At 47.1% G+C, this 27315-nt stretch overlaps 1 protein-coding gene, 1 long non-coding RNA gene and 1 pseudogene across 5 annotated transcripts; 2 read left to right on the top strand and 1 right to left on the bottom strand.

Moving 5' to 3' along the window:
• The first annotated feature begins 1465 nt into the window (after nt 1-1465).
• Nucleotides 1466-3842, top strand: LOC136484923 (7-deoxyloganetin glucosyltransferase-like; annotated as a pseudogene).
• Nucleotides 3843-4321: 479 nt separating this feature from the next.
• Nucleotides 4322-7542, top strand: LOC136484924 (uncharacterized). Of its 4 annotated transcripts, none has more exons than XR_010766258.1 (4): nt 4322-4849; nt 4957-5048; nt 6219-6342; nt 6674-7542. It is a non-coding gene; the product is annotated as an uncharacterized lncRNA (long non-coding RNA). The 4 variants fall into 4 exon arrangements; XR_010766256.1 differs by having other exon boundaries at nt 4361-4849; nt 4970-5048; XR_010766257.1 differs by having other exon boundaries at nt 4363-5048; nt 6674-7136; nt 7189-7542.
• A 9005-nt stretch (nt 7543-16547) lies between these two features.
• Nucleotides 16548-17515, bottom strand: LOC136484925 (dirigent protein 22-like). Its single transcript, XM_066481893.1, has one exon. It carries the CDS (start codon nt 17491-17493, stop codon nt 16873-16875), a length of 621 nt encoding a protein of 206 aa, XP_066337990.1. The 5' UTR covers nt 17494-17515; the 3' UTR covers nt 16548-16872.
• Between the last annotated feature and the right edge of the window lie 9800 nt (nt 17516-27315).

Consider the following 27315-nt stretch of genomic DNA (forward strand, 5'->3'; position numbering starts at 1 on the left):
ACAGTTTTGAAGTCAAACCCTAATTCGACCGTCACTTTGACTCCAAATCTTACCGGATCCTTCTCAACGCTACGATTCTTCTTCGGAGATGCTTCGGTTTGTAAAGGTCGTACGTGACAAATTGTGCGAAACCTTCTTAAATTTTTTCCATAGTCTCCACGTATGATATCATGAGATTTTGACAGATCTCGTCATTTTCAGACTTCATTTGCTTTTTTAAGAATTTAAAAACCATTCAGCCACAAGTTCATGGTCGTGTTTCCTGAATAAAATGTTCAAAAATTCTTTTCATTTCCCAAGTAAGGCCCCAAAATGGACTCAATAACATGAATATGATTTCTCCACTCAATTTATTCCATTATTTGAATCACTTGAAGTTCAAATTTGACTTAAACAAAAAAATTCTTCTAAATGCAATAAATTAATTAAATATAACAAACAGATCAAGAAATATGTCAAATTTTAACATGCAGTACCACATGTTGTATGTGGAGAGTAGAAAAAGTTTGGAGGGCAGGAGCGGAAAAAAATATTATTTTGTCGAGTGTCATAAAAAACACTCGGCAACAACGTCATTTTGCCGAGTGTCAAAAAAACCACTCGGCAAAAATATCAGTTTGCCGAGTGTCAATAAAAAACACTCGGAAAACCTTGTCTTTGTCGAGTGTCTCTAACGGACACTCGGTAAAGTTATAACGGTAGGACGGCGCACCCAACGGCCGTCACATGGCCGCCGCACGCCCAGTGCACGTGCCTCTACTTTGCGAGTGTCCGTGTTTGCCGAGTGTTTTGTTGTAGTTTGCCGAGTGTTTTTTATTAGACACTCGACAAAGTTGGGTTTTGCCGAGTGCTATATGTTTGTCGAGTGTTTAATTAAAAACACTCGGTAAATAGGATGTTTGCCGAGTGTCCGATGGAATGTATTCGGCAAATTCTTAGGCACACGGCAATTCTACTGTTTCGGGTAGTGCTTGTGATGATCACTAACATCTCTTCTTCAGAGTTGTCTACTGGCGGTGAGTGTTGCTGTGCTACTGTCTCCTCCATGATCGATGGCATCTGTTGATCATATGTCAGCGACGACGGCACACATGCTTCGTCCGTGGAGCCTATTTGTGCTTGTTCCTCAACCGAAGTCAATTCCAGCTGAGAAGTAGAAGGTAGCGTCGATAGGCTGGTTGATAGCACAATGTCTCATCGTTATCAAGCAAGAAATACCATACAAGGTTGCCCAAGACCATCTCACCTTAGTGTGCTAAATAGGCCGGCAGGGGGACCTCATCTATATATGGAGGCATCAGGACTCTGCTTTCTTAACTAAAAGCAACGGTGGTAGGTGGGATCAATGGTGGAAAATTAATGATGTGATAGTTAGGTGGATCCGAAGACCAAAAAGAACTAATACTACCACGCCAGAACGAAAACCGGTAGGTGTGGCAATAATACACATGGTTCGTGACAGACACTTTGTGGAACCCATACAATAATTCGGATGTCGGAGAAGCGACTGCTTCATTAACCGATCGATTTTGATGGTGCAGCGACGAATAGACAGCAAATCTTAGTTTCAAGAGGATCGATCATGTCCATGCTAGGTGACGCCACCTCCGGGGAGATGGCAGCCGGCTGGCACGCCGTGTTCTTCCCTTTCCCAGCGCAGGGCCACGTCGCGCTTGCGCTGCGCCTCGCCAAGCTCCTCCACGTCCTGGGTGGCGTCCGCATCACCTTCGTCCACACCGAACGCAACCTCCGCCGCCTCATCCGCTCGGGGGGCCCTGCCACGGTCGCCGGCGGCGCCCCAGGGTTCCGTTTCGTCACTGTTCCCGACGGCCTGCCGCCGCCGCTTTCCGACGAGGACGAGGACGACCACTCTCCGCAGCACATCGCCGCCCTGCTCTTGTCTTTGGAGGCCTCGGTCCCGCGCCTCAGGAACCACCTCGACGATGCCGCCGCCGACGGTGTACCAGCAACCTGCGTCGTCTCCGACATCGAGTGCGTGCTGCGCTTCGCCAAGGACGAGGCGCGCCTCCCGGCCGTGGCCTTCTGGGTGATGAGCGCGTGCTCGCTCATGGCGTCCTTGCACCTCAAGAAACTCGTCGACAAGGGATTCGTTCCACTCAAAGGCAAGTGATCGATCGAAGCTGTGTACCTCTGTGACTGTCACTGTCTGACCAAGCATGCATGGTTCGTTTTTAATATATCGATAGTTTCGTTTTGCAGGTGAGCAACTGAGCAATGGCTACCTCACCAACACGGAGATTGACTGGATGCCAGGGTGCCCGAAAACATGCGCCTGCGAGACATGCCAAGCTTCATACGTACGACGGACCCCGACGACGCCGTGCTGCGCGCTGTCGTTAGCATCATGGACTGGTACCATCCTGCTATGCTGTCTGCCGTTATCCTCAACACGTTCGACGAGCTCGAGGGCAAGGTCGTCGCCGCCATGTCGGGCGTCCTCGTTCCTCACATATACACCGTCGGGCCCCTTCCACTGCTGAGCGAGAGCACCGGCGCCGGCGGCAGTGGTGGCGCCGCCAGCCTCTTAAAGGAGGACAAGGGCTGCCTAGAATGGCTTGGAAGCAAGCGGCCTGGCTCCGTGGTGTACGCCAACTTCGGCAGCATAGCCGTCTTGACGAGCCAGCAGCTGGTGGAATTCGCGTGGGGTTTAGCCAACAGCGGCTACGACTTCTTGGCGGTGATCAGGAATGACCAAGCCAAGAAGAGCACTGCGGCGGCGCTGCCACCGGAGTTCGTCACCAGGGGCAGGGGGGAGACGACAAAGGAGAGACGAGGCTACGTTGCGAGCTGGTGTCCCCAAGGGGAGGTGCTCCGGCACGAGGCCGTCGGTATGTTCCTGACCCACTGCGGGTGGAACTCTATGCTCGAGAGCATTGCGTCCGGCGTGCCCATGCTGTGCTGGCCCGTCGGCGGTGATCAGCAGACAAACTGCAGGTTCGCCTGCACCGAGTGGGGTGTAGGCATGGAGCTTGCCGGCGACGGCGCAGTGCTGAGTAGGGATGAAAACGGTACGGATATTTTTCGATCGTATTCAAAATCGAATCCGTTTAGAGGGGTTGAGATCTGTCTGTATCCGAGTCTGGATATCCAACATCCGATACCGTATCCGTATCCGAATACTCAAATCGCATATTTATTATGTCGATATCCAATCGTATCATATCCGACATAGTTGACACTATCCGTATTCGAATCCGAATCCGGACAAAAATATGAAAACAAATGTAATATCGGTGATATCCGTCCGTATCCGATCCGTTTTCATCCCTAGTGCTGAGAGACCAGGTGGAGGCGCATGTGAAGGAGGTCATGGGAGGCGAGAGAGGAAGAGAGATGAGGCGACGAGCTGCCGAATGGAAGGTAAGTGCAGCTGCGGCAGCACTGCCATTGCCAGGTTGTGGTGGGACTTCTTGGGTCAACTTTAACAAATTGGTCAACCAAGTGTTCAGCCCACGTAAGGACGCCCATTGACAAAACTAGAATTTGTTGCTTGTAATAAGTTGTATAATACACAAAGCTCGAATGCATGCTCTCCATCATCAGTTGTATTGCAAAATCATTTTCATGTGCACTGAGCCAAAATCTACTATTACGCCATGTGGGCTGGGCTTCTCGTGTAGCCCACTTGGTGTACTCTGTCTCTACTTGGGCTGTTATCCATGCGGTGAGGTACACTGGGTACATATCATCCACATGTTTAGTATTATAACTTTGGTTTAGGTCGTATCTCTTTTTAATGCCGTTTGGAAAACGTAAAAAAAATTATAATTTCAAAACTCTAAGAACTTAAAACATAATATTTTTTGACTCTAAATAATTTCAAATGAAGAAAGTTATCAACTGCAAAGTTATATGTATCTCTTCAGGGTCTACAATTTTAATATAAAGTTTGCCTTCATACAATACTGGTATGTTGCACGCTAGCTTTAAAACTATCTAGAGATCTAAGCTAAGAGCGTGTTTAGTTCTCACCCCAAAATCCAAAAAAGTGCTACAATACCCATCACATCGAATCTTGCGATACATGCATGGAGCATTAAATGTAGACGAAAAAAAACTAATTGCACAATTTGGTTGAAAATTGCGAGACGAACGTTTTGAGCCTAATTAGTCTACGATTAAACACTATTTACCAAATAAAAACGAAAGTACTACGGTAGCCCAAATTCCCAAATTTGGGCAACTAAATACGCTCTAAGTGCCAATATACCACTACCCCACGTCACTTTTTCCCCTACGGCTGGGAACAATCCCGTCGGGTGGACACCACCCGTCACGGGAGCCTCATCTTTCACTGCGTTTGCGCTAAACTGACAGGAAAGCTTTTCACACCGTCAGGGAGGCCAGCCCCGCGCCCGAAATATATCAGCCCGCGCTCAAGTCGTATGGCTTGGCCCACGTCTCAGAGAGCCGGGTGAAAATATTGGCGCTCAGCGGAGGCAGACAGACACGCGAGGCGACAAATTTCCGGACTTATCCTTTCTGCACGCGCCCATGAGTCGTCCACCCAGATCCATTCGTTCCCGATCTTCCTCCTCACCAATCGCTTTCCCCTCCTCACCACCGGTCCCTGGCCGCCTTCCGTGGGCTCTCTCCTTTTCACCGCACCCCCATAATCCCCCTCCTCCCGGACTCCTTTCTCTTCTTTTCCCTCGCCTCACCCACGAGATCCAGATACGCTTGTGAGTAGTTGTGGCACGAGCCGGCGGCGACCTGCGAGCACGCAAGGAGAGGAGCACCCCGCGGAAGTGGAGGGCGCGGTGGCGGCCTAGCAAACGTCAGTGAGAAGTTGCGGCTGCTTCGCGCTGATGGCAGCGTTGCGGAGATGGTGCTCCTCTGTGTCTCTCTACTCCTCTTGCGCCCTTCCCCCATGACCCCATCTGTTCTTCCCCAAGTACTCTAATCCCTTCTCTCTTCAATCAAATCACTAATCAGGTTTAGTGGACAGGTGCACTCTGTCCTCCGCATCAGGCTTTGGGGGCCATCCCTGCCCAATCTCAGATAGGGCCACCTGCCCTTCGTGAGAGGTACTTCTACTTCCATTACTCGTTCATTTTTTTTTTCAATTTGATGCACAGATTCGTTCCCTATACTTCCAATTGAATTTCGCTTCATTTTTTTTATTTGATGCACAGATTCATTTTTCCAGTTAAAAGGGTCAATTATTTAACATTTGGTTTAGTGGAAAATCCATCAAGTACTAGCAAGCGTAACTCATTCTGTGTCAAAAAAAAACCCCTGAGTTGTACAACAATGCAAATGAATGCATCAAGTACCAGCAAGCATTTAAATAACCCATGTATTCAATATTTTTTGCTGTTTAATACTACACTGGAACCATCAGTGCGCACATGACACAATGATGCTTCTTGTAAAATAAAATATATGTTTTCAGATTATCAATCTTCATCTGCCTACCATCTTTCGACTGCTATTAAATCATAACATTGGCTGTTTTCTTATATCAGGGGATACTATAGAACACTAAATTGAGCATTTATCCTGTGTCTGTGGTCACACCCTTCCAGCATTTTGGTCGGTACCATTTAGAGAAAGATAAGATACTGTTTTCCTCATAATGTGGGATCTAACTGTTCTCCATGCTTATCTAGGTTGAGCAGATCGTTTGTTATTTTTCTCTGATTACATTGATAGTGCTAGGTGTTGCTGTTAACTTTATAGCTTTATGATTGAATAACAAAAGAGGGGAAAGCTTTGTGTACATATATTAGTAATCGGGATGAAAATTTTTTAAATTGTAAGTGCAGAACCTAATTTTTGCTTCCTGAGTTCAAGTAGTGTATGGCATATGGTGGTCTTAAATTTGTTTTGGGACAAAATTAAGGCCCTGTTTGGCATGGCTCCAACTCTGGGTGGAGCTGCTCCACTCCAGAACTCCAGGTGGAGCCAGTTCTAGATGGAGTCGGAGCTCTAGGTGGAGCCAGCTCTAGGTGGAGTCGGAGCTGCAAAAGAGGTGCTCCAAAACTCCACCTCCATTTGCACTACAGCTCCATGGAGTTGGCAGCTCCATGGAGTTTTGGAGTTGGGGTGTTTGGCTGGAAAATTGGCTGGAGTTGCTGGAGTTCAGCTCCAGAGCCATGCCAAACACCCCCTAAATATCAACTTATATTCTAATGTTGCATGAAACATGGCAGTTTTAATCTGACTATCTGAAGCAGATTGTGCTACTTGTACAGGTGGGAAAGGGGAAGTGTTGATTTTACTTCTGTTGCTTGAGCTCCAATCGTTGATCTCAGATTTGTCCAGGTGCTGCTGCCATCTCCTTCCAGACCTCACTTGTTTTAGCAGGCTGTACTTGAGGTACAATTCTACTTTGGTCAATTATCTGGTTGTAGCCTTATGCCCAAAATATGTATGAATCATATTGGTACTTTGCTTGCGGCTCATTTGTCAAATGGTTCAAATATTGCCCAAAATACCACCAGAATTAACTAGCCCTTGTGAATCACAATAACTGTTACATCACTGGTGATACGGCTACCATCCAACAACTAGACCATTCTGAATTTTTTATGTTCCTACAAGTATTGATTTACTATATACGCACCAAACATGAATATAACTCTTGTTTCCATCTTTCATGGTTCATGTGCCAAATGTAACTTATTCAGATCATTTCTTTTTGATGTAGATGGCAACTGGAGATGGATCTTCATATTTCAGCAAATCTGGACCACAATTGGGATGGCATTGACTAGTGATGGTTGGAAGTATTTCGTGGAGCCAGCATATTTGTTCATGGTAATATGCATTTGGGCTGCAACCAGCATGTTTGATCAGCGTGTGTGCTGTGGAGCAAAAGTTTTTTGGTAGCAAGCTTTGATCCTTTCTCGTGGCTGTCTTGGTTGTGCTGCAGCAAAGACTATTATAAATATTATCTAGCTACTTCCATCTAGAATGTAGACTATTAGGAAGCAATAGCTCATGTTGCCTCTGATTTATGACTTTGGGAGGTAGTAACTTCATACTGAGAGTTGTATGAACTTATCTAGCAACTTAGGTTCTCTGTTGACTTGCAGTTCCATGTATGACTTAAGTTGGGTATTTTGTGCAAGGGAGGTATCTTGGTTGTGCATGAGCTGCTGCATATCTAGGCTGTGAAGCAAAATATGTGGATTCCATCACGCTTCAAGGCATGCATGCTAGTTGTCGAGTAGCAGCGGCATGTTGCCTATTCACTGCGTGTGCTTGTGCAAATGTGGGTGCATACTGCCATCAAAAAGCAGATTGCTACCTGTAGACTTCCTGGGTCAAGGAATGTCGATTTCTTTTGGCTATCTTGTGCAGAAGTGGCTGCATACTGTCATGAGATAGCAGCTAGCTACTAGTTGTGTTGGGAGGATAGCATCTAATTGTAAGTTAGCACTTTTAACTTGTGCTGTCCCTTTTAGGTCCCTAACTTGAAGGATGACTAGGAGGCACTAATTATTATAAAGCTTTGTATTCATGAACAACTTGAATGATGTTCTAAGATTATTGAATGTAATATTTATTACTTAAGCGTGGATGAATGGTTACATCAATTGCTGTAATATTATTTTTTAGTGGCCGATTTGTTGCTGTGAACAGTAGAATAATAATGGCTAAATAATCAGTGATTTTGCCAGCCAAATTACTGGAAATATTTCCCCTGACGGCTGGACACTGACGGGAAAGTTTATTTCATGGCGGACAGTTGGCGAACCGACGGGAAAGTTATTTCATCCCTGACGGTGCTGCACTGACAGGGAAAGTTTGAAATTTCGCTGACAGTTCTTTGACCGACGGGAAAAGCTAAAAGTATCCCTGATGTTTCTTGGCTGTCAGGGGAAATCTTCCGTGACGGTAGACTGAAAACCGACGCTGTATATCTTTCCTGACAGTTTCTGCCGTCAGTGAATAGTCAGTGACGTTTTCCGTCAGGGAAACTTGACTTTCCGTGACGTTTTTCGCTGACGGCTTATCCCTGACGGTAACCGTCACAGATGACCTTTCCTGACGGTTTTTGGTACTTTTCTTGACGGAAGAAACCGTCAGAAAAAACTGAGCTGGGGTAGTGTACATTCTCTGATAACTCAAAATTGCACCTTTTGTTGGATTAATATACAAAAAATAACTGTATTTTATTTCACAATCATGTCAAGGGAGCATTTGTGTCTATAAAATGCAAGGTCTAACTAACAAGAATGCAATGGGTCCGTTATATTGGTGGTTAGGAGGAATGAGTAGAAACTAAACATTTTTTTCATGACGCCTACAACAATCTAGGTTTGCACCCAAGGAGCTCTCTAGTTACATCCAAGGATATGTGGATTGCGATGACGGTTTTTAATAACACTCAAAGAAATATGAATTACCTTGGTGGTTTTAAAAAGCACCAAATGGGATGAGAAATACCTTGGCGGTTTGTAGTAACGCTCAAGGAAATGTGGACTAGCACTCAAAAAATGGAATTACCTTGACGGTTTTGGTTACTCCCTCGGTTCCCATCCCTTTTATCGGGCGTGAGAGGAGAGTTTTCAGGTACGAAGACACTTCTAGAAATATGGACTTCCTATTTAATGTCCCTCGTGATTAACACCGTGCTGTTTTCTCTCCGTATTATTCTATAATAAAATATAGGAGACAGTGCATAAAACAGCCATGAATGCATATGCGTAGTAAGGACTAGTGCCCTCGGTATTTCAGCCTGCGCCGGTTATTGTGGCCAAACCAAAAAAACGCTTGCACGCTAGATAAGGCCCTATTTGGTTAGCCTGTAGCTTTTGAAAAAAATAGTTGTGAGCTGTGGCTTTTGGAAAAATAGCTATAGGGAAAGCCAAAAGCCCTTTGGTTGAGTAGCTGTGGCTTTTGTACAAACTGTTACCATACTCTTTCACTTACACGCGGGCCCCGCTCGTCAGTCTCACACACAGCCACTTCTTCCTCTCACAGGCCAACCGCTGAGGTCAAGGTCAGGGACGTCGACGCATCGGGCTCAGGGCTCGGAGCCCAGTGGCGCATCGGGGTCGAGCTCGGGCCCCGGCTGTGGACGCCGGATGTGGGAGGGAGAGGGGCGGGGGGCTCGCCGGAGTCCGATGCGGAGCTCCGGCCCGTGGTGGCCCTCTGTCGAGCTCGCGTCCACCCCTGAAAAAGCAGAGAGGAGGGGAACTCGCGGTGGCGCCCATGGAGAAGCAAAGAGGAGAGGAGGGGCGGACACGCGGGCGAGGGGATGCTAGGGCTCCCACGCGCGCCCAAGAGAGCGGACCTCCGGTCGCGTCTGCCCTAGGCCTCTGGATGGAGCCCGCGGCGCTACTAGGGCCGCGCGCCTCTGGGACCGCGTGTCGACGGGTCGGGGCCAGAGGGAGAGGGCATAACATCTCGGGTTTTCGTGCATCCAAAAATACGAGCTTTTTAAAATTTTTCCAACAATGTGTGGAGCATGTAGTCTCTAGGTCAAACTGTAGTCAAACCTAGGGGAGCTTACCAACTAGTTATTGTAATCATCTAGATTTGATTGTAGGAGTGTGCCTGTGTTCTTGACTTGGTTTTGAGTTGAGTCTTGTTTTGAGTTTGGAGTGCACAAATCTGTAGCAAAGTCACTCTCAATGTCATTTGAATTCCCCTAAAATTTCATTTGAATATCTCTTAAATTCCTTGAACCATAAATGGGAAAACCTCCTATCTTTTTCCTAGCAAGGAATTGGAGAAAAATCCTTTATCCTCATCTCCTTGAATTCCTCTCAATTCTCTCTTAAATCCATCTCGAATCTCAATTTGATTCCCTCCCAAATCCCTTTTGAATCACCTCTCACTTCCTTTGAAATTCCTCTCTTATCAATTAGCAAAAATAGGATAGAATCCTTTTCCTCCTTCCTACCCTAACCAGCCCACCTCCTCATCCCGCCAGCCTCCTAGACCCAACTCGCGCTCGCAGCCCGCTTGGCCCGCTCGCCTCCCTCCTGGCCCGATCTGCCGCAGGCCTAGCCTCACCTCGCGGCCCAACTGCGCCCTCCCCCTTTGGGCCACGCCCCTCCCCGCAGCAGCTCACGCGCGCGCGGCCCAAGCCCAGTAGCAGCCGCGCCCCTGGGTTTGGAAACCTTAGCCAGAGCAGCGCTCCCACCCGCCACCGCCAGCACCGTGCGTACCCGCACCGCGCCCTGCCTCGGCGTCCGTACGCGCGCCCTGGATTCACGCCGCGCGTCCCTCCTTTAGGCACGGATGACGAGGATCGTCGCCCTACCTACGAATCCTAGCTTGCCGCGCTATAAAATCCGCCGCAACCGCTCCTCTTCTCCTCTTCCCCATCTGCCGCCGCCACGAGCTCTCCCGCCTCCACCCTCTTCCTCGTCGCGAAACCGGAGCTTCGCTGAGGGCAGCGCTACCTCGCCGTGCCACGCTCGGTCGGCCGTATCCGGTCCCGGCCGTGCCTTGCCCGGCCGCTGTCAAAGCCACGCCGGCCAGAGTTGCCTCGGCCTCGGTGTCCTACCCCGTCAAGCCGGCGTCGTGCTTCTCCAAGCCCACCTCGCCTTCCTCTCCGTGTTGCCCGGAGCTCCCTCTGCGCCACCACCGCATCGACCACCCCGAGCTCCTGCTCCAACCCCGCGGCGTCTGCTCCGTCGTCCGCGCCACGGCCAACCACGTCCTCGCCTCGCCGTGCCTTCGTCCAAGCTCGCCGCGGCCACCTCGCCGATGGACACAGCAGCCGCGCACCGCCACCTCCCGTACGAACGCGCCTCGCCGTCCAGGGCCGCGACGTCTTCCACCGCGCCTCTACCTTCGACGACCCCGAGCCACACCGAGGTTTGCCGGCCCCGTGTCTCCGCCTCCGGCTGGCCGTGGCCACGTCGCGACCACGCCCGGCCGGCCACAAGCAGGCCAAGGCCGCGCCTTGACGACCGTGGCCACTCCACCGACCGCCTCTGCAACCACGACGGCCGACCCGGCGCCCTGGTCGTGACCTCGCCCTGCACCGTGAGCCCCTGCTCCGTCAAGCCTGCGCCACCGACCGCTCCTACTGTGGGCACCCGGTCTTCGACGTCGCCCGACGCTGCACATCCACGACGCCAAGCCGAGGGCATCGCGCAGTGCCCTGCTGCTATGCCAGTGCGCCGATGACCACCACGCCTGCGTCGTCCCGTCCTCGCCGCGCCGCTGCATGACCAGTGAGGCCGCGACGTCAACCACCAGCCCGCGGACACGCCACGACCTTGGCCAGCCGCGTCCCTCCACCACCTTGACTGCGCCTCCTCGACCGCGCCTTGTCGAGCTTCGCAGCAGCGTCTCCTCGCCGGGGGCAGTAGCACCACGTCACCGGAGCACCTCCACTGCCGCCGGTGAGCCCCAAAGCCCAAAGCTTCCACCTTTTCATCGTTTCCGTAGCTGTTCTGCTGAGACCAGCCTTCGTGCCGTGGTTGTTCACTGCCGCAGGGAGGCCGTGCCATCCACACCGGGAGCCGGAGCCGCTGACCATGCTGACCGCCTCGCCGCAGGACAGCGGCATCGCCTCCCCGTCGCCCTGCCCTCCTGCAGCTCGGATGAGCACTGGACCCCCCAAAGCTCCGCCTTTGCCTCCTTTCCAATCAATCTTATCGATGTTCTTGCTGAGCACGGCCTTCGTGCCGCTGTCTTCACTGTCACAGGGGAGCTGCAGCCCTGCTGTACCATCGCCGGAGCTCCGTCGCCACCCCCGTTTGCTTGCAGCCCCCTCCAGCCAGCCGCAGCGAAGCTGCAGCGAGCCGTAGCCGGCCAGCAGCAAGCAGCAAGCAGCAGCCCGCCGCGAGTGGCAACAGCAAGCCAGCAGCAGGCCCGCAGCAGCCCTTCATCCACAGCAAGGTCGAACCCTAGTCGACGCCGACGAAAACCCTTTCTTGCTTTTCCATACACCTGTTCATACATCATTTCGATATCTATACTTGTTCATGCACTTGTTACATGATCATCTATCTATATCTATGAATGCCTGTGCTGTGCCTTCGTGCCGGCCTATCTCATGTGTTATGGTGCCTATCTTTTGTGCTATGGAAATGTGCTACTCCAGTCGTCGTTTGTGTTTTGGTCCGTTGCGTGTTCGTGTTGATTGCCTGTGGACCGAGCCTTCGAGCCAGTCGAGGGATGGTACCTCATTCGAACGTTTCGGTCGTGGGTTCGTCCCGCCATGGCCGTGATGCCGAGCGTAACTTGAGCCCTCGTTTTTAGTTGACTTCGTAGTGCTGTGTTCATTGCCCTCTCCTACGGCTCTAGGACGTGGCCACCATGGGCTCTATATCGGTGCGCATCCTACCTGCACATGATGAGCCCATCTTGACCTAGTCTATTGAAGACGAACTAGGAGGCGACCGTCGTGGAATTTACGGAAGCCAACCCGTGTGGGTAAAGCTCATGACCGCGAGTTGCCTCGCTATGATCATTGGACTCTACCTCTTTTGCTCTTTTACTCTTTTGCTCTTTTGCCCTCCTTTGCTCTTTTGTTCTTCCTAACCATCTTCTATGCTTGTGCCACTTAGACCGTCGCATTTCTATGGTTCTCGCGGTGACAACCGCATCGCTATGAACCCTAGGAATTGCAAGTGCCGATCCAGTTGCACATAGGCCGTGGTGCCCTACGAGATGGTGAGGATCGAGAGACCGTGGGATTTGTCTCCTTTCTTTCAACCCTTGCCCGCTCCCAAGGCATGTTGGTCGAAAGAATACGGGACCATTCTTCTGTGAGATGTGGATTGAGCCCTCTTGTTCCAACTTCTTCGATTAATGTCTTTTGCCATGACATGTGGATCGAAGTACCGTGGAACCAAAGTCCCTTTTCACTTGTTTGTGTCCCTTTGGTATTCCTTGTTGCTTCTTGATTCTATTCCTTCGATTCCCATCGACTGCTATGGCGAGTGGATCAAAGGAAGGTGAATCCCATGTCTTTTTCCCTCTTATGGCTCTTTCATGCTCGAGCCCCTTGTATGCTTGTACCTATTCTAGACCTTAGTGCTCTCTAGGTTTTAGCGGTGACAACCGCACCGCTAAAACCCTAGGGGTGTCTGGTGCCATTTAGTGCACGTGGGTCAAGGTGCCCTATGAGTGGACTCGGGTGTTGGTGTTCCTTGGTGTGTCGCTCCCTTCCGATGCCCCATCTTTTCCATGGCGTGAGGATTGGAAGAAGTAGACCACCGTTCCTCTCCTTCTGTTCCGCCCTCTCTTCGGTTCTCGTCACTTACCATGGCGTACAAATCGAGAGAGATCGGAACTGCTTCCGTATCCCCTTAGCCCGCTCTACTCGGTCCCGCCCTTAACAATGATGACCAGATCAAAGACCAAGCTAACACATCTAGTTGGCAAGGTTAGCGTCTATGTCGTGTTCTCAGAACCATGTGAGTCAACCAGATCGACCATTAGAGTGCTGTGGGGGTATAACCCCCGATACCATCAAGGCTGTACATGGGTCGAGCTACTAGGGGAGGTCAAGCCCACAAGACTGTGCATGGGCCACGCCACTAGTGGAGGCCCAGCCTACAAGATGACGCCATGCAAAGCACGACACAGGTCGGCGTGCCTCGCAAGACTGCGTGGAGATCTTCAGTGATCTAGGAAACCTGCTCGAATATGCTAGATCCCGTAATATCTGTAACTTCCTATCTTGTAAAACCGATCAGGATTTAAATAACCGATCTATAACCCTACATCCTGAGCTATATAAGGCGGGTAGGGACCCCCTCATTTTCATCTCATCTCTCATAATACAATCCACAAAGACACAGGACATAGGGTATTACGTCAAGCTAACGGCCTGAACCTATCTAGTCGCTATCTCTTGCGTTCTGTGCCACCATCCGGTTCCCTCACACGCACCTCCATCGATTCATCTACTACCATGAGCATACCCCTCGGTAGACTGCCGGACGTATTTCGTCGACAAGTGCCATCTCTACCGAGGATGAGGCGTGGACGTGCCTAGCTGATTTTCTCCCTCGCCCCCTTTTTAGCTCGAGGAAAATGGACTCGCTTCATGAGGGCTAGACTTGTTTTTCTATGGTGTTGGCTTAAGCTGAGCTAGGGTCTAGGCCATTATACTTGAAGTCGTACAGGTCGACACGATTGGCCCGGGAAGTACGGGCTAGGCTGTGACTTAAGCTTTCGCTTAGCTAACAACTACTTCTGCCTCTTTAAGCCCAGGGATCGGGCATCCTCCGTGAGGGCTAAGTCCTTTTTCCTTCAGTGTTCTTTGGTGTTCTTCAATCTTCCCGTGCTTTGTTGCCTCTTCATTCATAGCCTTTCTTGGTTTAGTGGTTGATTGCTCCTTTGCTTTGTTTGTCGTACGAACGAGGCAGTTGCGCCGGGAAATGACGTTGATCGAACTGGAATCCATTAGAGGGAGGAGACGTAGACGACAACAGGACTTGGAGGGGAACGACTATGATTACACTGAGGATCTTGGAGGTAATCAATCAACAGGTGTCATGTCCCAACTAACCTCGTAGAATCCTATTAGACATGCAATAATGTAGCTGCTAGTGCTTTATTTTCTACAAATGAATTGTGATAGGTTGCATGATAGAATTGCTTGAAGCCTTTACCTTATCGCAACCTTTACCCCTACACACCCGCTGATAAGTTAGACGCTCGCTTACTACTTACTGCTTACTTCTACTATGCATTATATCTGTGATGTGATGCTTGGTGGAGGATTGTTTGTGAGTGGCTAAGGCACATGGTGCCGCTAAAACTGGTGATAACTTGGGGAGATCTTGGCGTGTGTCTTGGGTGTGTGGTGAGGGTTAAGTCGACTGAATAGGATTCTACGACAAGTCTTTGGACGAGTCTTGCCAGGGGGATGCGACCTGGGCATTCCCTACGAGAGGTACCTGTGGCGGGTACATGTGTGAAGAGTATATTCCGAGGAGGTGACTCTTCGGGATGGAGGTGCCGTCGAGGCACGGGGTGTTGGTTATCCCCTTTGAGAAGATATCCTGTCCGGTCCCCCTAAGGACTGGTATGTCAAGAGAACCGGATCATAGGACCCTACGTACACACCACTCGCTCCTGAATTGGCGGGGGACGGTTACCCGACCAACTAGGATGGTGCCATTACTACTAGGTTGAAAATGGGTAGTGTAGGGAGGTACGGGCGTATGGCCACACCCTCCTAAGACAGCGTAGTGACCTCTGGGGGTCCGGTACTACGTCTCAGAGTCTCAACATGTCGGTGGACTCCGGGGTGGCCCAGGACTGAGTGGTAGGGTGGCACCATACCAGTTGGGAGGCAGACGGTATCAGCCTAGGCGGGGCACCACCAATGATGGTGATCTTGTGGTTCCAAGTGTACACGCTTTGCAGAGTCGATCGATCTATACGTATAGCCGAGTCCTCAAATATGGATATTCCTATGACCTACGCTTCCCTTGATTAGTGAGTGGAGTCCTTTCTTCTCTCCCCCCCGGGTTTATTGTTGGTTTCCGGCGTTGGCCGTTGAGGCAAGGCATGAGAGGGAGTTGTCCTTGCCGCCTAGAGATTGAGAGTGGTGAGATGTGTGTGATGGGATGGGTGAACATGTGGATGAGATGGGTTAAAACTTGATGAATTATTATAAAATATTGATGAACATGCATAGGAAAACTATAGCCATAAATAGGTCTTTTGCTCTACCCTTGTACTCCACTTACCACAAAGCAACGCAAAGCATAGGGTAGGAGCCAGTGGCGAGTACAAATCGCACTGAAAAATATTTGGCAGGTTTGGATGTCATCTACAACGACGACAACAGAGATTAGAAGGATTAGGTGGTCTCGTTCCTACGCTCAAGTTTGGTTGAGGAGACGAAGTCTACGCCCGCTGATACTCTACGCCTACTCTGATGATTGCCCGTGAAGGAGGAGCCTTCACCCGCCGACGCGCTATGTCTACTCTGATGCTGATCTGTGTGCGTTTCCGCTAGTATACGTTGTACTTAGGTGTGCTACCAAGTGTTGTAATATCTTGTAAACTTGTAATTCCACGATGTATGAACTGTGATATCAACTGAATAATAATAATGTGACAGCTTGGTCTTCCTGGACTATCACATTATGATGTAATCTGTGGATTTTCCTTCGAAGAAATCGTGGATCGTTTCAGAGGGGTAGCCAGGGCAGGGCCGGAGATAGGAAGGACGTGCCGCAGGAGCCGCGAGCCATGGGTTCCTTGTCGCCGGATTTGAGGAAGGAGCGCCGTCGGGAGGAGCCGCGGGCCTGGGTTCGGTGCCCATCGCGGACGGAAGAGAGGGACGGGGAAAAGAACGAACCGTTATCTACTTAACCAGTGGCAAGTGGGTAATTTTGTGACCCAAAAGCAGCTGAAAGCAGGGGGAGGCTGCTTTCAACTTTGTACTAAGGCAAAAGCTGCTTTTAGCCTAAAGCAGTTGTGGCTTTGGGCCCTTTGGTTGGCTTTTGGCTTTTGCAAAAATAAAAGCAGGTTCAAAAGCCCAACCAAACAGAGCCTAAAAGGGACCAAATGGAGTAATACTCAAGAATATATATTTCCTTGAAAGTTTCATACAACCACAAGATAATTATGTAATGCTCGGGTTCGCACCTCAAGAAAATTGTTGGCCACAAAGGATATTCCATTTTATGGTAGCTATTACTTATTGTCATTCGTGCTAGGTCCCACGAGATAAGGCTAACATGTCAGTTCATGACCTTGGGGTATCATCCCAGCACATGTACAAAGTAGATTTGACGTAATTATTGAACAATTGCAGTTGGCATGTACCAAAGAAACATAAAAAGGCACACCCATGCATAGCAACATCAATGAGCAACGCACATACGGAGTATATAGCAATAATAACCATAATACGATGTGAACGACGACCCGACATACACACATGAAACCAATGAACTCAAAAAGCTAGTGCTGCACGTAGACATCGATCTCGACGACGCCTCCACGGGCAAGGTCGTAGTCGTAGTTCCTGGTGAGCATGTACCCCCGCGCGAACCGGAACTTTCCAGTGCCGCCGACGATCACCGACTCACGCACCTTGGCGTCCATGTCGATGCGGCCGTTCGCTGTCACGGAGCTGCCGCGGTGCTCGCCGGCCTCAAGCACCATGTGCATGGTCAGGTGCGACACGATGCCGCCCTCCGACACGCGCACGGCGAAACCCTGCGCCGTGCCGACGCGCGCGCTGTCCCCGCCGGGGCCTTCCGTCAGCGCGTTGTTGAGCACCACGACGTCACCGAACTGCCGTGGCGACGACAGCAGGACTGACAGTGTGCTCCCGGTCCCAGCGGCGGCGCTGTCGTTGTTGGCGCCGACGTCGTCGCTGGATGCCGTGGGTAATAAGAGGGACCGGCCGGACACGACCCGCGCGGCTGTGGGGTGCGGCCCGGTGTAGTCGTCGTGCATGAAGAAGTGGAGGTGTGTGGTGGCGCTGCTGCCACCGGCCGTGTCGAGGCTGCGGAAATAGACAGCCGCGGCAAGGAGGAAGACGGCGCCGACGAAGATGGTGGAGTGGAGGGAAGCCATGAAAATCGATAAGAGAGCTTGCTTTGAGGCTATGTTTTGCTTGTTGGTCTGGGCTGTACACAGGATATGCGCGCTTATATAGTACTATGCCGCATGTTGGAGAGTCTCTGTCAACTGTGTGCCGCATCAGCAAAGAGTCGCTGTCAACTATTTGAATGTTTCAAAGGTGACTGTCCCAATAAATGCTATAATATTAAATGATGATTAGAGCGTGTCCAATTAAGGACCAAATGTTTCGGGTTATTTTTAGGATAATTCTAGATATTTATTGTGGGTTTCATGAGAACTGGAACTGATGTTGAAACTCAATTGAGGACCTCCCATTACTACTACTAATATAATGAGATAGTATATATCGCAAGAGTCTCTCTCAACAAATCTCGTCACGTGGGGCAAACAATTGTGATCCTTTCGTTTTTTTTCAAACACGAGGCAACTTGAATAATCATCTCTTACAAGATGCATTACTTCGGTGGTATGATGTCTCAGCCACATATACAGAGGAAGATATCTGCTGACCAGTACTTTACGGAACAGTGTTGGCAGCAAAAAAAGAATTCAAAGATATTTGTATCGAGTTTGGGAAGCAATTATAGAAATAAATAGAATCAAATTTGAGTCAATTTAGGGTAAAATGGGCTTTCATGGGGACTAATTTTTAGTCCCTCTCACATCGAATGTTTAGACACTAATTTGAAGTATTAAACATAGACTAATTTTAAAACTAATTGCACAGATAGAGACTAATTTGCGAGACGAATCTATTTAAACCTAATTAGTCCATGATTTGATAATGTGGTGCTACGGTAAACATGTGCTAACAACGGATTAATTAGGCTTAATAGATTCGTCTCGTAAATTAGTCTCCATCTGTACAATTAGTTTTATAATTAGCTCATGTTTGGTCTTCCTAATTAGCATTGAACGTCTGATGTACAAGGACTAAACTTTAGTCGCCGGATCAAACACCCCAGCTCGAGTTGATTTTGTTTGTCCGAGTGCAGTTCATCCCGAATTCAATAAAAACTCTTCCAATCTCATGGCGAACATGCAAATTGTGACTTGGAAAGGTTTCCTACTAGGATAAAACTACCTCCTCTGCATATATAATGGAGGATCACAAACAATTGAAGTATACAACATCCAATCCATCAAAAAATTAGTTTACTACCCTTTTTCTCCTACCTTAGCTTTTTCGAATCCTGGCTTCCTAGCACGTCTCTCGATGACAAATTGTGGTGTTGTAGATAGCCTTATCGAACCTAGGACAACCCCGTTATGCGTCTCCCAGTCGGGTCTTCCAGGGGCGTGCATGTTGTTTCAAGTCAAGAATGAACGTCCAATCTCTGTGTGGTCTTCCTGCTGATTGGCTTTGCTGCGTCAACTCCTCTCAATTGTGTGTTAGGTCACGTGGGGCCTCAGATGTACTGGTTCTTGCTGGTGTGTGATCTAACCAGTGTCAACACTTTGTGGCGACTCTGTTGGCAAAGAAGAAGAATAGATCTACTAACAACATTTCTCGACAGCAAGAAGGAAGATCCTTCTGATCCGAAAAATCTAGACGACACAATCTCGCTGACATCTAGCGATTAACTTTGCAAGATGTTGGAGGCTAAGCAGGTTGTTGATCTAAAGGCTCTTCTTCGAGTTGTTTATTAGGGCAATGTCACCCAATATCAAGATCCCATTCCCATCTTCCGCGACCCTTCTAGTTCCACACCTGCGTCGCCTGAGATAAAGATTAATGAAAAGGGTGATGGTCCTCCCCCTACTCATGTTGATTATTCCAAGATGTTACATGATCATAAGAATGTAGCTGATAATAACCTTCTTACGGATGTTAATATGCTTCTGGCTCATTTTGATAGACTATATGGTAAAATGGTTCATCAAGTTGATGCATCTATTAGTCAATGAACTCCATTTGCTAATCCACCTCAATTTACGATGTTGTTTGGCTATTATGATCATAAAAAACTGTATGCATCTGCAAACCAAGCCAAACTGGACTCTTTAGGACGTTAATAAACCAATAGGACCAATTTAGGTGAGGTTAGCACAACTTTGTCAATGCTTACTTTCATGCCAAATTCGGCTCACACTACATGAGCCAATAACAGACCCGTAGCACATCGTCCTTCGACGGGTCATAATATGGTTATATGTAACACGTCGAAGTCCCTGAGTGCAATTGCTATGCTTAGGCGTCCACCCAACTTCACTTCTACCGTTGTTACTGAATCTTTGAATCGGTTTAGAGATGAGTTAGCTAAATCTATTGAAAACAGTCTGGGTGTACAAATTAAGCCTAGCGGGAATGCTTATGATAAATCATACCCTTTGAATTTTGATTTTTTGAAAGCTCCAGATAATTGGGGGATACCAAAATTTTAAAAATTTAGCAGCAACGGTAGCAAATCAATCATGGAGCATAGTTTTTTTCTTTGCACAAATGGGTGAAGTTAGCACCTTGGAATTTGGATTTTATGAATGTTCATAATTTGCTTACTATTACAAGTACATTTTTTTTTGTTTCCTTCATTGCCATCTTGTTCCATTCGTTCCTGGGCTCAATTAAAAAAATTCATGAACACTTTTATAATGGAACCAATGAGACAAAATTGTCAAACTTGACATCGGTTAGGCAAGGGTGTGACGAATCAGTCCTTTAATTACATTAAAAGGTTCAGATATAGCAAAAACTGACGTTTCAATTTGACAAAGATTTAGATATATCAAAACGATATTTCAATTTGACAATGCACTACTACAGTAAACTTAATGGAGGCGGGCGCTTTTTATTTTCCGAGGCGGGAAAAGGCAACTGCCTCTGTCCAAAGGTCACGGTTAATCCGTGAACTACGGTGGCGATTGCCTTGCCCACCTCAGTTAAACGTTTAACCGAGGCCACGGTTAATCCGTGAACTACGGTGGCAGTTGCCTTGCCCACCTCGGTTAAACGTTTTACCGAGGCGGACGCCTTACAAATGCCCGCCTCGGTTAATGGATTATAAAAACAAAAAAAAAAAGCCCAGAGCCCGCCAGCGAGCCCGTTTCTTAGCCCACCGGCAAGCCCATTTCTGCCACCGTGAATCGCAGCGCCGGCGCCCTCCACCAGATTCGCCACACGGGTAGTCACCACTCGCAGATCCGCCACCCTCCACCGAAACCACCGCTCGGGGTGTCACAACTCCCAGATCCGTGCCAGGGAGGTCGATCCGCGCCGGGAGGACCTTGATCTCGCCGCTGTTGCCGCTACTCGAAGGAGGAGCTCGCCGAGCGAAGGAGGAGCTCGAAGGAGAGCCACCGCAGCCGGGCCCGCACGCGAGGACGCCGCCGCTGACGCTGTCGAGCCCGCGTGAGAGGAGAACCACCGCTGTTGGGCCCGCGCATGAGGACATCCCCTCCGCCGCCACGCCCGCGCACAAGGCCTCCGCTGCCGTCGTCGAGCCCGCGTGCGAGGAGAGCCACAGCCATCGAGCCCGCGCGCGAGGACGCCCCCTCCACCACCGCCGACGTTGGGCCCACGCGCGAGGAAGCCACCGCCGCTGTCGTCGAGCCCGCGCACGAGGCCTCCGCTGTCACCATGCCCGCATGCGAGGCCTCCATCGCCGTCACGCCAGGAGAGGGAGGGAGAACGGGTGCGCAGTGTCGTCGATCTACGGGAGGGAGGGAGAGCGGGGTCGAGACGTCGAGTGCGCCGTCTGAGGGAGGGAGGGAGAGGGCTGGGAGAGAGAGAGAGAGAGATAGAGAGTGTGGATAAGGGTGAATGAAACCCTAGCCTTCGTTTATATACGATGAGCGTTATAATGGGCCAAGATGGGCTGTCTGCTGGGCCAGTATTTTCTGAGACGGGCCTTATAGTGTGCCGACCTCGGTTAATGCATTTACAGAGGCGGTTGGCTTAAAAAGCCCGCCTGGGTTAAGTTTGATTAACCGAGACGGTTGTTTTAAGGCGACCGCCTCGGTAAATATATTAACCGAGGCGGTTGAGTTAGGACAACCGCCTCTGTCAATCGACATTAACCGAGGCGGTTACGTTACAATGTCCGCCTCGGTTAAGCATTAACCGAGGTGGTCGCTGGTCCGGTTGCCCTGCCTCAAATAACCGAGGCGGGCAACTGGGCCGCCCGCCTCCGAGACCATTTTGGAAACGCTGCGCAAAAGATTGTGTAGTAGTGTGGCAAAAGAGATTTGACTGATTTGGCTTTTAACGGTTTGTCCTCCAATGTTAAATAGAGACTTGAGCATTTTGAGTTTCTTACTATTAATTAGTTGTAGTAAAAGGTTGGGTTTGTTGTTAAAACTCGCTCTAGAGATGCCAGTGATGTTCAGAGATCACATCTTTCTAATATGCATGCTCTTGAATATCATTCAAATAGCTTGGATGACGAAACAAATAAATGTTGCCTTGCTGAATTTGTGTGACCAGCACAAGCCCCCATAGTCGAAGTCTAGTTGCTTGTCAAAATCATTTTCTAGAAATCACAAATCGTGCCAAAAAAAATAGCATTTTTTTAATCTTGGGAAGCACCCGCTAGGTTGTTGCTGTTCAAACTCTCTCTAGAGATGCTAGAGACGTTCATAAATCATATCTTTCTAATATGCATGTTCTTGAATATCATTTAGATAGCTTGGATGACGAAACTAATAAATGTTTCATTGCTGAAATTGTGTGGCCAGCACAAGCCCCCATATTCGAGGTCTAGTTGATTCTCAAAATCATTTTATAGAAATCATAAATCATGCCCAAAAAATAGAAATTTTTAATCTAGAGAAGCCCCCACTAGGTGGGTCCAATAGTCACGTGTCCCAAGTCACAACACACAAGTCACCGATTTTTCACATGCGTGGGTGACAGGATCCAAAATGACAATCTCAACCCTCGCGGGTAACTATCATAACAACTCCAACCCAAAGTCACAAGGGACAAAGGGGTAGCCACATTTCTTTTGTATTCACTTTACTAGATTTTGAGATCAATATTTAGGACCCAACTGGAAAAATATCTCAACTGGAAAGTTGTATATATTGTCGAGCACTAAAACTTTGGTTCTGGTTATTTCTCCATCAAAGGTCCTTTGAAAAATTTGGATTTCAAATTGTGAGAAATTCGAACAAAATTTCCTTAGATGAATGATTTCAAATGAAAAAGTTGTAAACTACAATGTTATATAGATCTTTGAGATCTACAACTTTGGTTTGTGTCGTTTCTCTATCCGAGTTCTTTTTTTATTTCACAATGTGAGGACTTCAAACTAAATTTTAGGGCCATAGATTGTATCATATGCAAAAGCTATCAACTGCAATGTTTTAGTCTTTTGGAAATCTATAACTTTAGTTTTGGTCATTTCTCTATTCATGGTCGTCCGAAAAGATTAAAAATTGAATTTCAAAATATGAGAACTTTACGCAGAATTTGTCGGATCCAATTACTTTGAATGAAAATTTTGAAAACTACATAGTTGTAGATATCTTTGAGATATACAACTTTAATATACAGTTTGTCTTGATCTGACTTCGTTTGAAAAAAAAATCATCAATTTTATAGTATTACACCTATTTTTAGAGACAGCTTTAGATCTAATGACCTCTACAAATCGATTTTTTAGGTTAGCTCTAGATCCAGCTTTCTCTAAAGATATGAGCATTTCAAGTTATAACACTAAGGCCAGTCTCGGCAAAAATTTTATGTCCCAATTTCCAAGACACTTATGTGGTGAGAACAATGCAGATAAATTTCATCCCCATGAAAACTCATTTATTTCATCCCATAAAATTTTTATCATGTCTTCTTCATATACTATGGCATTGTTTGATATAACTTATCTAGGAAGCGCTTCCTAGATAGATTAAAAGCGTAAGTTGGTCTGGTCCAACTTCTGTTTCTAGTACAAATGAGAGCGGTGAGAATAAACGCGTCCGAAATAAGCTGTAAAAAAGTGTATAGCTTCGCTGTTGGTTTTAGCTTATTTTTGCCATAAGCAGCTTATAAGTTGTACCAAATAGACCTTATGTCAGATAAGCTTACTTAATGTCCATAAATTTTTATAAAACCACCACTAAAACTTGTCTATTCTGGTTCGCTGACCCAGTTCACCCCTCTCCTATCTGTTGGTAGCAGCTCCACCGTTACCATTGCCCCCGGTCTCGTATCTGCAGGTATACACGGACACGATGGTGACCAAGAGGAAGAAGAAGGCACTGCCACCGAGGAAGCTGGAGGAGATGGAGGCCATCATTAGTGCAGGACTGAGCATCATTCCCAATTGATAAACTCCCTTTAGTCCTGGTTCCAAACCGGGATTGCGAATCCGAGACTAAAGCTCCCCCCCCCCTTTAGTCCCAGTTCTGGGAATCGGGACTGAAAATGGACCTTTAGTCCTGGTTGTTATTACCAACCAGGACTAATTGTGTCCCCAGACCTTGCCCCGAGGCTGGCACGTTTAGCCCCGGTTGGTGTTTCCAACCGGTACTAAAGGTTCCTTTTTTCCATTTCTTTTCTTTTCCTTTTATGGTTTCTTTTCAATTCAATTCTTTTTGGTTTCAATTAGCTTTTCGTATACGAATTCTACGCTGCCAATATACAACCACATATACGTATAAGGTTTCGTTCGACAATTATACATACATAACACACTAAAATGTATGAAACTATATATATACAAATATTTCAAGAGGTTGTACATGCATGGAATACGTACATAATAAAGTCACAAAAAGCTTGTACTCATGTCCTTGGGATTTCATTCAACCCAAATCTTCAGTCGTATGGCTACTAGGTAATATTTCTTTTCTGTCATAGTAGTAAGCGCCTTTGGGATCTATGACCTCATCCATAAGAAATCCTGATAGTCCCTCTTGAATTGCTTTGATCTTGTGAGTTCGCAGGACCTTTTGCTTCATCCATTGAACCTTCAATTCAAATGAAAGGAAAAGTATGAATATATATGATTATATATATCAACACAATGGTAATAAATAAATTGTGTATATTTTTTACGTACTTTGAGGATATCTTCACTTGTTTTCATTGAGCACTGCATGAGGAACTCGTAAATGTAGTATCCACATAAGTTGTTCCCCGATCCCGACTGCAGACACCACTTTATGAGAAAAAGATTCATCATCAACCAATGAAGCATGGTAATAATAAATTAAACTAAATAAAGATGTGGTGACTGTTGACACTTCCTAGCATCACAACTAGAATGATACTAAGAAGTGTACTTGGTATTTACTTATGACTTCGAAAGAATATATACAATTTAGAATGTTCTGCAAGCGCACAGATATACAATTGTAACACTTCACCCAGGAGTATTCCAGGTATCATTATTTATAATTTTACCACAGGGAGGAGCAGTGGCTAGAAATATTGATAAATATAATACTTGTGATGAGATCATTAACTAAACACTTACTCTAAACAGGGGTAAGCCAAATGATATATATAATAAGAGCTTAGGGCAATAATGATAGTTTAGAGATAGAAATAGATACTCATAAATGTAGCATAGCTAGTCTATGTGATTAATTAAGAGAAAGATTCCCAAGTCATTCCTACGTACTAAGTCTTATGTACACCCTAAGTAAATATACTTTCATCTATAGTATAATTAACTCTTCATCTACGCATAAGGAACATTACTAAGGAAAATCAAGAACAGAGCCTGTCTTCCTTCGCAATTAGGTCCAACTTGTTCTACAGACGGGGAGTGGACTATAAAGGACTCAACAAGAATGTCACACTCACGATCTACCACATGGCCCAGAATATAGAGTGCATCCGTAGGTAAACAACATATAAGCACCACGCTTACATAATATCGACCACTTAACTCACTCAAGTACAGAGCTAAGCGCTTTGCGAACTTATGCATAAACTTAGTGTCAAGTATGACTATATCAAGCATACTACCGAAGGAAACTAAGAACACAATAGATAGAAATATAATATAGATTAAGCATAAAGTCATGAATAATAGAGGATACAATGGTTATACCAGCCTCCAGTTGACGAATCTAGAATCCTGAGCAGTAGCCCAACTCTACTTGAATCTACTAGCTAGCTTATACTAAAACTTTGAGGAATTGGAGATCTATTATATTCTCTCTAGAAACTTTGAAGATGATGATGATCAACTGATTGATTGATTGACCGATCAATGCCTTAAGGGGGTCTGGGCTGATATATATATATAGTGGGTAGCATCAATTCTGGACCCTCGGATCAAACCGACCTTGAGCAACGGCGTAGGTTAGGTCTTTAAGGCGGTGGAAAACCAACATAGCGAGGAGGGGCTGCCAAGTGGGCCCCATAGGTTGGCCAGCCTATAGGTAGGGCCAACCGGCCCCACATGTCAGTGGCACATGCCCTGTCGTGGTGGTTTACCTTTTGGAGTGTTCTGGAATCTTCCTAAGTCGATTTCCCCATAGATAAGCGTGATTAAATGTTACGATTAGGTCCAACTTGATGGTTTACTGGATAAACCCTGCTAAAAACATAGATTCACTAAAACTCATGGAATTTGTCAGTTGAAACCTGTAAACCTATGTTGGTGATCATATTCATGCATTTATACAAGTTTTATTGACGGTTTATGATGGGTGATATCTACCATCAATAGTGACATGGGTATTGGACTACATTCAGAGGCATGATCCAATTACCATTATGGTGTTTCTGCTCGAACATAGCCCAAGCACTACCCAAGAAAATAAATAAACGGAATTATATCAATAAAATGGCATAAGAGAGTATACAGTACGCGAGACCGAAATTATCACTTGAGAATATCTATCATATCTTGGTAGTCTTCTTAGGATTTTGTCGTTGAGTCAAATATTTTTACACGACTCCTGGGCATATCGATGACTAGCAGTATCCAGTGAAAGCTGCATGTTTATATGCAGGCATAACTCATTAACTAAACTCAACATAGAGTAAGCAAAATAAAATATGCACAAGACATTAACACTCACTTGAAGTTGTAAGGGACGTGTATCAGTGTCTTGTCATGTTGGTTATCTGAGAACCTGAATAGATTCTTCTCCACTTGAGGTCGCCATCTATCATATGGAGTAACCGTGTCCTTGAATGTGTGATTCGGATCCATAAAACCAGCATTAGTCATCCCTTTTTTATTTAGTTTTAGCATCTCATATCTGCATATATAGTACAAAAGAATATATATAGTGTGAGGATAACTATATATAGACAATGAACTAACACACAAGTTACTTCAATTGTAGAAAGAATCACTTATAGACACCAGCAGCTAAGGAGAGATTTGTCGAGAGCGTCTAGGTGTAATAGTTGGTGTAATTCATTGAACTCAACATGTATAAGGTCATAGCCATTGATGTAATGCTCTGGTCTAACTCTGACAAGAATCCATGCCTCTTCCTTCTCACACACATCTAAGTACCACTTGTTTAACAAGAACATTTGCATACCCAGTGATGGCCAGGACGCAAGGTTGACAAGACTCCTGCCATAGATATAGGTTCAAAATATATCAAACTTGGTTGTTGGTATCGATGCTCCCCCCATGAGTTGTTCCGGTGTGAGACCTGTTGTGTCCATGAAGTTTTGGAGTTCCTCCCTATCGATTGGACCGCCTTGTGCATTTGTACAATCATCCTCAACAACTAGCGAGTCGATAGGTTACAAAGATTGCTGCTCGAGCTGTGCAACATATTTCCCTGCTCTCTTCGCTTTCAGCGACGCCTTATATGACTTGTCGAGAGAGCATTCATAGTCCGATAATGGCGAGATCTTACGTGCCTCACGCTGCTTTTTCTCACGCTCATTGAGTT

Source organism: Miscanthus floridulus, chromosome 10 (genome assembly GCF_019320115.1).
Source record: "Miscanthus floridulus cultivar M001 chromosome 10, ASM1932011v1, whole genome shotgun sequence".
Classification (NCBI taxonomy): domain Eukaryota; kingdom Viridiplantae; phylum Streptophyta; class Magnoliopsida; order Poales; family Poaceae; genus Miscanthus; species Miscanthus floridulus.